Here is an 11,342-nt window from a genome sequence, read left to right on the forward strand (position 1 = left end):
CCCGTTTTCACGCTCTCCATCCATGGTTTTATGGCAGTTAGCACAAGTATGTACTATTGATGTACAGCTGCCAGTGAGGATGAAAGAAACAGTAGTACCCTGGTAACCAGATGGTCCACCCTCAGGGTAGTTCTTTAATCTTCACTCAGTAGTACTGGCTTATCCAGTGATCTTTTTGGTATTGATTACCCATATATATATATATATATATATATATATATATATATATATCACAGTGCTTCTAGGCTTTTCAGGATCAAAACTCCCCCTTACAGAATAGCCTGAACAAGAACAAGGATGTAAGCTTACTGTGATTTTTAAAGGCATTCAGCAGCCCCTTTCTATAGCACTAGAGAGATAGTGAAAAATCGATATCCCTGCGGCTTCTGAAGATAACACCATCGCAAATATGTAGCTGTGTTGCCTGAATATAGGTTAATCACGCAAAACAAACTCGCTGAGTGGTGACTTCTCAAAATAACAGCTTGAAAAATCGCTCCGATAAAGAGGAGGTAGTCTTTGCCGTAGATCCTTCACGGCGTAAATCAACAAAAATATCTAACTGAAACTAAAACTTTCGATGTTATGTCCTCTCAAACATTTACTGGACTAGTTTCCATTGTTTGGCAAACCGCAGCTTTTGGTGCTGGAGATGTTTTTCGATTGAAGTTCCCGCTACCCAACCAAACAATCGTTTTCTATTTGCCTCGCTGTAATTCGCCAGGACCAGCCTACATGGTATACGGCTCTGAGACAGCAGTGACAGAAGACGAGAAAACGTCACAGTTCCGTTGCTCGAATAAGTCGAACCTCACAGCCGTACAACAAAACAGCCTGTACCCATTAAGCGCCGACAGGACAAATGCCAATCTCAACCCACATTGGTAGTGCGTGTAAGGTAAAAATTCACACTGCTATAAGTACACAGATGCTCTAGCCGGCCTAGGATTCTGTATTTCTAGTCCCATTCAGATGAAACAATATAGGCCCTGGTGACGCAGCTTTCATTAAGCGTCAGAAAACTTAACCCAGGCAAAAAACTAAAAAATATTTATATTGTTTTCAAATTCATACACTCGTATTCTGTTGAAACGTTCAAACATTTCTCCAAGTACTCTCATAAGTGATCTCAAATCCCTAGGTATCTCCAGTACCTCGCACTGAATATCCGTCCAAATGGAAGCGTCAGTCTTGACACTGGATTTTGCTGTTAATTAGTGGTAGATATCAGTGAAATCTTATTAGATCCACACCAGATATTAACTAAGGTTTCACGAGGATCAGAAGTATTCAGTAGACGTAACTCACACGTACGTTTGCCAGTCTACGTGGGTGACACCAAAAGACGGTGCTTCACAACCAAGTTTGAAGCAAAGGCCCTTGAAATGAACCACGCTGCGATAGGAAACAATCAAACAAGTCCATAAACTAGGTAGCACAGTCCAATGATAATCGCAACCAAGAAGTGTTCACGTCCAGTGACCTCGATCTAGAAAACAGCACCAGATCCATGACTGAAAAGCAATTCGTGGGGCCTTAATGCCAAAAAGGAAACTGCATTAATCTCAAGTTAGTGACTTTCTTACCCATTACCCAAAAAGTTTACCTCTAGAGTCTATGCAGCGTAAGGAAACTAAAAAAGTATTAAAAAAATTGAAAAACAAGCAGCACCGCTAAAAGACTTGACCAACACAGATGTCCTTTTTGTGATTGTCATGAAGCCTCAACCTTGCGCATAATTCCATTTAAAAGGCTTAAAAACTGTAAGATCAACTATCCACTCAGCACGTCTGCCTACGTCTCCGTAATTGAAGTTATTTCTGTCTGAAATGGACGCAAACAGTTTATCATAAGCTACTTTTTACTCCAGAGTATAGTAACATCTCATAATGGAAAGAGACCAGCAAGGTCGAAGACTGCGGCATTAGGTCTCACTGTTTTTGAAGTTTCTAACTTTTTACAAAAAGCCTTCGGAAGACGCCTAATGAAGATAGTGAAAAATAAAAAATGAAGAACATGGAGAGAATCAATTTTTCTCTAGTAACACAAAAATGTGCTAGCATTTCCTGTGAGTTTTTCTCCTTCCGGTGCACCCAAATGTCTGCAGGGTTTTATAGAAACTGTCGAAACATCGAGCATAGCCCATATTGACTAATGACAATAACCAGTGGTGCAACATCTCCGCTTTCTCAATGCAGACCATAAGGAAGATGCTACCTTATTAGATTGCAATAAACAACTGACGACCACAGAGGATGATTACCACTAACAAAGGTTGTGAGGAGGCATAACACTGTCCTTACACGTTAGCGAAAGCGAGGCCTTATCGCACGCTGGAAAGCAGCTCATTTTTTTCAATTTTTCCTAAAAATACAATGACACACAGGATAAACGACCATAAGTCAGCTCTTAATAAGGATCGCTGGAACGCAGTCGTAGGTTTTATTGACTACTCCGCGTTAAATCGCCGACTCAACATCTCGCATGGTTAAATACTATAGCTTCAGGCCACTCACACAGAAAAAGCGCAACAGATTTACAGAATCTTTTGACAGAAAGCGGTTAATTGTCCAACGTCTTGAAAAAAGTTACAGCCATATATCTAAGTGCTCTGACAGCTACTCAGACTGTCGATCCAACTTGTAAACTTTTCGACCTCGGTGGTGAATAACGTTGAAGTGAAGAGGGTAGAACCGTCAATCAACGTTGGAATAACTCACAATATTTTAACAGAACTATTTCGCAATAAATGCACCTGAGAGACTCGAGGAGCAGTTAGAATGGTTTGAAACGAATACGCAGGTGTTGTATCATCTGATAGTGCCAGACCGGTAAATGTTTAGCTTCTATTTGATACCACTTACGACTGTGGCTGCCAAAACTTTGGATGTCAACTTACTCTGCTATATCTTAAGTTACCCAGACAAAAACATCCACTTGTTCTTGTGCGTGGTCTCTTAGCACGTTTTAAGCAGTTCCTCCTAGCCGAGAGTTTCTTGTTTGCTATGGAAATAAAGGAAGGTAAAAACCTGTCGAGCCCCAAGACGTATTACGTGCACACTACGCAGACGGCCTCCCTATGGTAATAGCAGGTCGAATCTGTTCAGATGACCTCCGTTCTCTAAGCCTATGCATCCTCTTCAACCTAATGAAGTAACGTCAGACGTTTTCGGAGTTGCTGCATACTTCAGTGGTCATGGTCTCCGGCTTGTGTGTGGTATTCCCAACTGGACCACAGCAAAGCATTATGGACTGAGCCAAAATCTCCAAAGTTCCAGAAGATGCAGCTCGGTTGAGTTGAAAGAGCTCTCCTAATGCTTTTTCACAGCAGCCAAACACTACGTATTGGTAATATGGAGTTCATGAACCCTAGTCTGGTGTACATGGGGTATCTCACACACAGTCTCCGGTTCGCCGGTTTTTCCCGACGTACTATCCACATCGTCCCCTGAAAAATAGTGTTTCTGTAGGTTCAAAAGCAAGCTCTATCAAAGCATTTACTCATATATCCATACCAATTGTCCGACATATCTGCAAGTTAATCACGATGACATCTCGAAAACCTAGGCGTACCACTCGCTACCCTATTGCAGCTAACAGCGGTGAAAGTAGTGTAGGAAATGGTATGACGGAATGATCATCATGGTTATAGATTTTGGTTGCGTACACCACTGGCATTTCGGAAGCTTGATTTCCAGATTGTAAACGTTCCTGCAACCCGCACAACTTGGAATGTGGATCCAATCTAAGCCGTTTAAGGTATTTGCTGGGATTCGATGGAAGTAACCGAGATGCATATACCAATCAAAAGTAAGGCTGCATCTTATCGACCTACTTGTCAGAACACAGGATGACGAAGGCATGGTGGCGCTTCACACAAGGCCGAATTCTGGATATCTCTGGTAAAAGCAAGGAGATCATGGATGCCAGTGAACGAGTATTGGCTGACGAACAACCTGGCTAGAAGAAATTACAGTTACTAAGGGTGAAATCCGCACCAAAAGCTTCCGAGGGAAAATGAACACAAAAGGTAGAATTTTTACCAGTATCCAGAAACCAGCTGACTTTTTTGCCAAGCACTTCGTTGCTATATACCACCGCACACAAAAACTGGGAGGCTTTGACTGGCCCATTGGTCTGAACTCAAGAAAGGTGTTTAAGTGAGATCACGTACAGAAGCAGAACAAAGAATACCAACTCTTGATAGTATCAGAACATCAGGACCGGAAGGGATACACTCCCTATGTTCAATGGACAAAACTAACGGTATACCTACAACCGACGGTTAGCGATTGACGATATGTCCTAATTCTAAAGTAAGAATTAACTAAACCACATATAAAAGGCCGTGACTGTGAATTATACAGTAATCACAGACCCATACGTCCAGAGTCAGTCACCAAAACTCACAAAAGAACAGAAAGGCACTGACGAATTTCTATGCAAACTTTGAACGCCCAGTTTGACCTAATGTGAACTAAATGGTGGTCGTGTACCAGAAAACCGGTACCAGCTTACAAGGTTTGAGATGGCGTCAAGAGACGTAAGTGTTTTCTCCATTACTTTTAACAAAGTTTTCGACCGGGCGGATCACATCAAACTGCTATATTTATTTTAGCGGACAGGAAGCATTGAATTGCCCTAAAACTGAAAGGAATGCTTTTTTGTTAACAGAGATGAAAATTAGGATCCACAGGTGCCTTCTGGTGACTGAGGAATACAATCGACGTTGTAACACAAGAGGTTGTTTCGAGACTCATATTTATATAGACTCGTTACAAAGTGGTTTCATTCGACTTATCATTCACGAGTAACATAGAGTTATGTATGGAACTGATGTTACTAAAAATGCGGCTGAGCTGTGAAAGGATTTCAAAAGGTTATCTGATTGGTGTCAGTAATGCCGCCAAATTCGAGCCCATGAAAATGAACACCACGTACGGCACTAAAAGATACGGCAACCTACTGGTGTGGACATCGGCAGACCTGCTCATAATCACGCTGAATAACCACAGGACGCACTCAGGCACCATGCTAGTGAAAACCACACGGCTCCAAACCTTACAGGTGCTCAGGAAATCACGCCAAATTCTGAGTAAAGTCGGTTTTGAAACATTTAGACTTCATCGCACTAACAATGCAGTGCAGAAATCCATCCTGTCTTTTAATAGCCAGATCTGAGGAACAGAAACTGAATAACGATAACCGAATGGTTCCTGGGCTGCAGGCAACGACGCTAAGCGACAAGCCTTTCTTCAAATTAATATAAAGCCCATATTAGGCTATATTTGGCGAACTTGATAGTTGTGTTCAAAGTCACTAAGTTGTAGTGATACCCGAAACTAACCTGTTCTTCCAATCTACAGATGTCACAAAAAGAGTGGATGGCCTACAAAACAAGTGAAATTATGCAGGCCGGCCTGTACAAAGGGTTGCCGTTAACAGTCTGTATCACTGTGTCTTCTTGAACACAATCATTTGTGACTTTTGCGTCACTTTCCACACAAATGAGAGGGCGTAATTCTTACCACGGCTGTGATAAGTGCAACATAAGAGGACATTACCACCAAACTGAGGCTGCGGTTCCATGTGTATCCCACGTTTTGTGAACTTAAATCAGAATTCGTCGCAAAACCTGTAATTATGCGTCTCCAGTTTTCTGTTTCCCCACTGACTTCGCTCACTACTCCTCTATTGAGTGTGTGCACACCATGTGCTTTGGTGTTGTCCATTGTTCAGCTTCCATTTGCATGAAGTGTTCGAGGCATGCGTATCGGACTTGCCTCCTTGAATACGGTAGACCGTATGCTATAACTCATATGGGACCATCAGCCCGTGGATTTTCCGCACAAGTACCGGGAAGTTACACTGTACAACCAATGGAAAGCGACCGAGTTTCGGTAACTACTGTTGTGCATTAATCCAGTTGTTTTTAAGGGTAGTCTAACGGATGGTATCCTAACTTTATCGATCTATGTTTAGCTGTGTATTCGGTTTCCCATCGTCGTTTTTGTGTTTCTTGCCTAAATTTATTGCGACAACTATTGGCGGTACTTGTTAACAAGTTACAGAAAATAAATGGGTTACAGGAGATGGTACACAATGTTCATTGCCTACAACACTTGCCAGACAATGTCTCGTTTCAAGTCCCTCTGGATAAGCTTTCAGCCTTCCATGAGTTGTCTATGTCTACATCGAAACCGACGGTACAAAGTCCTACCTATCTCGTTAGGTAAACGCCCGCAGAACTCAGAATCGCACCTCGTGAACGCCTTAGATAATCGTTTCGATTGCAACGCCGTAATCTCTTTGAAACGTGTGTCGCAAACCAAGCGGGGCCACTTCTATTTTGGAAAACTTGAGCCTTCTACCAGCCCATCAGATTGCGTCATATTGCGTGGCGACTTTTTATGCATTGTAACTGGCGTGAGGCATTCGGACATGCCCAGTTGCACAATGACGTATTTCCCAGTTCTTCCATCTGCTTTCCCCCCTGTTCTCCCATTCAATTAGTTCTCTTGTGCTTACTGATCTTGTGGTTGAATATAGTCAATAGGTGTTAGCAACCGTCCCTTATCTTTAGCCCAATGCAGGTGTACTATGTTCCCACATAATGAAGTGTTTGGCAGCTTCCAGTAACTACACTCTACGCAGTAATACACTTGCTCCTAATTAATTTTTCTCCATTATACAACAAACCACTAACTATCCTGTTACTTCCAGACACACGGTCTGATAAAGGTTTTAGGGGACTTTTGGAGTTGCGGTATGTATATTCTAATGGATTCGTGGAAACTGTGCTGTGGTCAAAGTTTCATTCCAAAGACGTGCGACTTTACTGGGAGCCACAAACGTTCAAAGTCGTCCAGGCCTGCGATGCATCCCGTTGACTGAGTGAACTTTCAAATGATTTTAAGAAAGCACATGCACACGAAAAAAATGCCAATACGCACCTGACATGGACATCTTCAATGCGGCCTTCCATATGGGCCGTAACTTCCCCTGACACAAGTGATACTATAACGCAGGATGTGAAGACTTCTCTTCTAGGAAAATCATGGAGATTCTCTGTTCATTACTTCACTTCTGAAGAAGCCAAAACTAATGGTACCATGCACTCCCTCCTACCCAGAGTTCTCGAAGGTGTGCCCCCTGTCCCATTTGACTCCTGAGGCCACCACTACAAACGTACCATGGTATACTATTCAATGCGAGTATGTGGAATGCGCACCCCACCATTTCGTGTCTATCCCGTCCACATCCCATCAACCAGCACATTTGATACGGCAGATGATGCATCGTCCGCTACACTGTATGGTAAACAGTGTCACCACGGAGATCTCAGTGTTCCTAATGTCCGCCACACAATTCGTCTCTATTTTCCAGTAGTAGAAGGTCGTACTAAGGAGATTCGATGCGATTGCGAACAACATTTGGTACATTAGTATTTGCATCGACCATTCATTGGTGACAGCAAATAATTATGCTGGAACAACCGGCCTTATTTCCCCATTCGGGACAAGCGTGCGTGAGATGGGCTGGAAAAAGACTTAGTAGAGAAACCTTGCCAGCTTGGACTGGTAACTGATTTTTACCAATCTAAGTTAACAATTGCAAACTAAATATTCTAGGTCCTTCAATGCAACCTCCACGAAGGGTCAAGTGCGTTACTGTCTTGGGCAGACGTTGGCCGACGAATTCGTCATCAAAGTGTCCTGTACCGGATCAGTGGACCAAGTGTCCCTCCTCTACACTCGATTTCGCACCGCGATAAAAGGTAAGCGACCGTTTCAAAAACAGCTTTCACCAAGTTTTCAAAATCTGCGCGCGGCAAGGCTTGGGGGGAAATTCAGAGGTAATTCTGTAACGCGCAGCACCAACTAGCCCAAAAGATGCGTCCGGACAAGCCGGTAGGAGACACCGCACGCTTCTACCGCTGTTTTGTTGCTGTTTCAGACTTTTGCGATGAACCAAGCGGTCGTAATGGTCACGCAGAACCCATCGTCTTTAAACTGGGGCGGGATGGGTCGGTGGTTTGAACGCGAATTTACTGACCGGAAGGTTCGTGGTTCGAACCTGACCCCTACCTCCCGACTTCTCCTGTCTAGGCTTGGGCAATCTGGCAGTAACCCAGTCCTCGTGTCTCCTTTGTATGGCATAACGAAACGGTGCTACAGCTGGACGACCATCTTTGGCTGTAAACTAACAAATTACATCTTGCGTTTCTTGTAAATTTGTTTTGTGCCCTGATTTTTCGTTCTTCAAATGCTCTCCGTAGTTCGTGAGAGATGACACTCAATCAATCAAGTTACCAGCAGTCCGAGGATGGCAGTAATTTTCAACGCTACGTCCTCACTTGCACGCGTAATTGGACTGTCTACAGAGAATAATTGCAACAACAACTGGTTCGGAAACCACTGCGGTCTAAAGCCAACGACAGAGGAGGTACCATGTGCCGTATTTAGTGAACCACCAACATCTCCACAAGCGGTAAGAGCGTAGCTGTATGGCTATGTTGCCACCTTATTCGCGAAAATCCACTCGACAAATTTTACGGTTATTCGTCTGGTTACAAGGAAAGATAGATGAATTACAGTTGTGTTGCTGTTCTTTAACCGTAGAAAAATGTTTACAGGTAGTTGAGTGACCGCTCATTAACTGCCTAAAAACATATTTTCATGGTCACGTAGCCTTAAATCCATGTGAAAAAACGTTTGAATAACCGTCAAATGATGTGGTGAGGACGGACTAATTTATGGCGCTGTTGATTCCTTAAGATATAAACGAGGACGTCATATGGGCACTTATTGAACGTTTCCATATTCGGAAAAAATGGTTGTGGAACAGTTATTTTGTGGTTCCATATACAGTGAAATGTCGTCGTTACACTGCTAAATAACAATCTAATAACAATTAGGTAGGGTTATCTGACGGTTGTCAGTCGGTCACTCAACATGGAAATGCGGTTTATAGTTGGTTTTTTAGTTTCAAGATAAATGCTCGTTTGGCGGTTTCGATATTGAGAATAACCAACTGTAAACAATGCCGAAATGCTATCAGGCGGATATACGACCGTCATATACCCTAAAAACCAGACTTCGACAGCTTATGCTGCGGGGATCCAGGAAACATCCAGAAGAACTACTTAACCATGGAACCGAATTCCGTGACGTCCGCAGGTTGCTGTGACATACAACAAGCCCAACTCTACAAAGGAACAACATCGCGCTGGACTCCACAGGCCAAGACCAAGGAATATCTTTGAAACCTAACACTCCGAATGTTGAGAAGGAGTATATAAGGGGGTCACCTTGCTCTACTGTAGCCAACTATCAGAGTGGGGACTAAATGATTCCTCATGGATTCATGGACTGATACATAGAATCGCAGTTTTCACTCAAACTTCAGGGATAAAGTTTGTTCTTTTTTTCAGTGTTTGTGCATGGAAAAACAGTATAAGAACGACCTATGTACAGGAACGACATATCGTTCGTGATAGAAATTACTATGCGCGATATATACCGCGAAATAGCTTCTAGATAAAGTTCGTGCCTGAACAAGCCTACTTCCATCTTAAAGCAACTGATAGCGGTTAGAATTATTTGTGAATAGGTCTGTAACTTGTGCTGGTGCTAGAATTAAGGTCAAGGCAAATAAAAAAAGTAGAAAGATGAAAATGGTCCGGCTGTTCATAATCCCCCGTTGTTACCAGTTCGTTTTCACTGCACATACATTTATCAGCCACAAAAACTGCTATTGGTTTCAATATTATGTGTGGAAGGCTGTTATCAATGCATCAGACTGCTGATTTCCCAGTATGTTAGCAAGTCGACAGTCCCAAATAGCACTTCATTTTTCTTAAAGTTTAATTTCAGATTCATACCTCACTTAAAAAATAAATCAATATATCTTTGGCGGACGACTCACGCCTTGCATATTTCCGCGTGATCGGCACTTCTTGTGAGCTCTAAGATGTGATAATAATCCAGGCCCATTCTATTTGAAAAACGCGCCGCCGGTCACTAGGATCCTCATGTTTGAGTTCATAGAAATGCAATTAGTTAAATCCCTACTTCAGTTTGAAAGCCGAATTAAACGTTGGGCTGCGTGAACTACTCCCTTATGGCCTACCTTGGGGTGTCTGTTTCTTACTTGATTACATCCACTGAAGAAGTCAAAAAAGCATCCTGTGCACTCGTTGTTCTTTGAATTTGCAACAAGCAGCGGTGCGTTATCACATTAAACTATCCCACACTATGATTTTTGGTGGCTTTACTGTCCCTGCAGTGAAATTCTGATCCTTATCACCCCAACGCCTATGCTTTCTCTGTTCCGCCATCGAATGATACCGTCACTCTCGTAGCGCAATGCCTATCCGCTGCAGCCAGTAACGGACAGTTCTACCGGTTTCACGGATTCACGGATTGATACACACATTCCACGCACTACTACCCGAAATGAGAAAAAAGTTTTGTCTAATGAATGTGTGTGCTCTGAGCTTGAAAATTTTCATTCTACGTCCTCGGCGGGTGTTTGCTGGGTCAACGGTAAAAAACCTGTTTGCCAAGCTTTGTTCAAACGGGGTGTAAGTAAGAATTAGGTCCCCTCGGAGGCGACGGTACTCCAGGGGAAAGAGATCAAGCATCGCGAGACGCGTTTCGTAGTCCACGGATTTGAGGCCGGCGATGGTCAATGACCTTGACATTTCGCTCACGTAAACAAAATGCTACGCGCAACATGTCAAGGGAAGGTGCAAATTGATTAGACTAACTTCCCATTAAAATAGCAACTTCGAAGAGCCTATAGTTTCGGCGAACTCAATTTGAGTGTGTCAATAGCCTGCGGCCGGCTATACTGTAATGCGCCATCGTTAGTCACAATCTTTTGTCTACTTTCAGAAGCGGTGTCGATAACGATGTCAGAACATGAAGACATCCCTGAATACCGTACAGAAGAGATCGATAGCCCTTCCCAATGACCAGCACCTTTTTGTGTTTACATGTGTGTACCCCCGCTTTCTGTTTTTGTCAACCCTCGACCCCACGTGTTCTGGGGCTCGGAGAATAAAGTGTTAAACCTAGTCCTTGTGATTCTTTGTGGACAGTTGGCGAGAGTGACCAACTTACTGATACATACAACTAACACGTTGCATTCTCCTTTTTCCGCCCCACCTGGCTGCTATACTCAGAACGTCCACACAGTGAGGTTGGATATTTTCATACACGCAGCCATGTTACAATACAGTCTTGGTTTAACGCTAATAAGAAGGCATTCAGAAAACTGTGGTCCACAACAGAAGCAATTACACAGAGCTTTACATATGAACATAGACCGCTGGGCGA

At 43.1% G+C, this 11,342-nt stretch overlaps 2 protein-coding genes across 2 annotated transcripts in view; one reads left to right on the forward strand and one right to left on the reverse strand.

Moving 5' to 3' along the window:
- The window catches only part of T265_13149 (hypothetical protein), a gene marked incomplete at both ends in the record, with an annotated part of 21,900 nt that extends 11,877 nt beyond the window's left edge, over window positions 1–10,023 (reverse strand). The window contains 1 exon segment of the mRNA XM_009167456.1: window positions 9,928–10,023. Coding sequence (XP_009165720.1) covers window positions 9,928–9,995 — 68 coding nt within the window.
- On the forward strand, window positions 5,508–8,039 carry T265_03014 (hypothetical protein; the record flags this gene model as incomplete). The annotated part of the gene is given in 5 exon segments (XM_009167404.1): window positions 5,508–5,605; window positions 5,621–5,900; window positions 5,943–6,232; window positions 7,632–7,855; window positions 7,957–8,039. 5 exon segments carry the CDS (start codon window positions 5,508–5,510, stop codon window positions 8,037–8,039), a joined length of 975 nt encoding a protein of 324 aa, XP_009165668.1.
- Window positions 10,024–11,342: the final 1,319 nt, after the last annotated feature.

The sequence above is a fragment of the Opisthorchis viverrini genome, assembly GCF_000715545.1.
Source record: "Opisthorchis viverrini unplaced genomic scaffold opera_v5_41, whole genome shotgun sequence".
Taxonomy (NCBI): Eukaryota; Metazoa; Platyhelminthes; class Trematoda; order Opisthorchiida; family Opisthorchiidae; genus Opisthorchis; species Opisthorchis viverrini.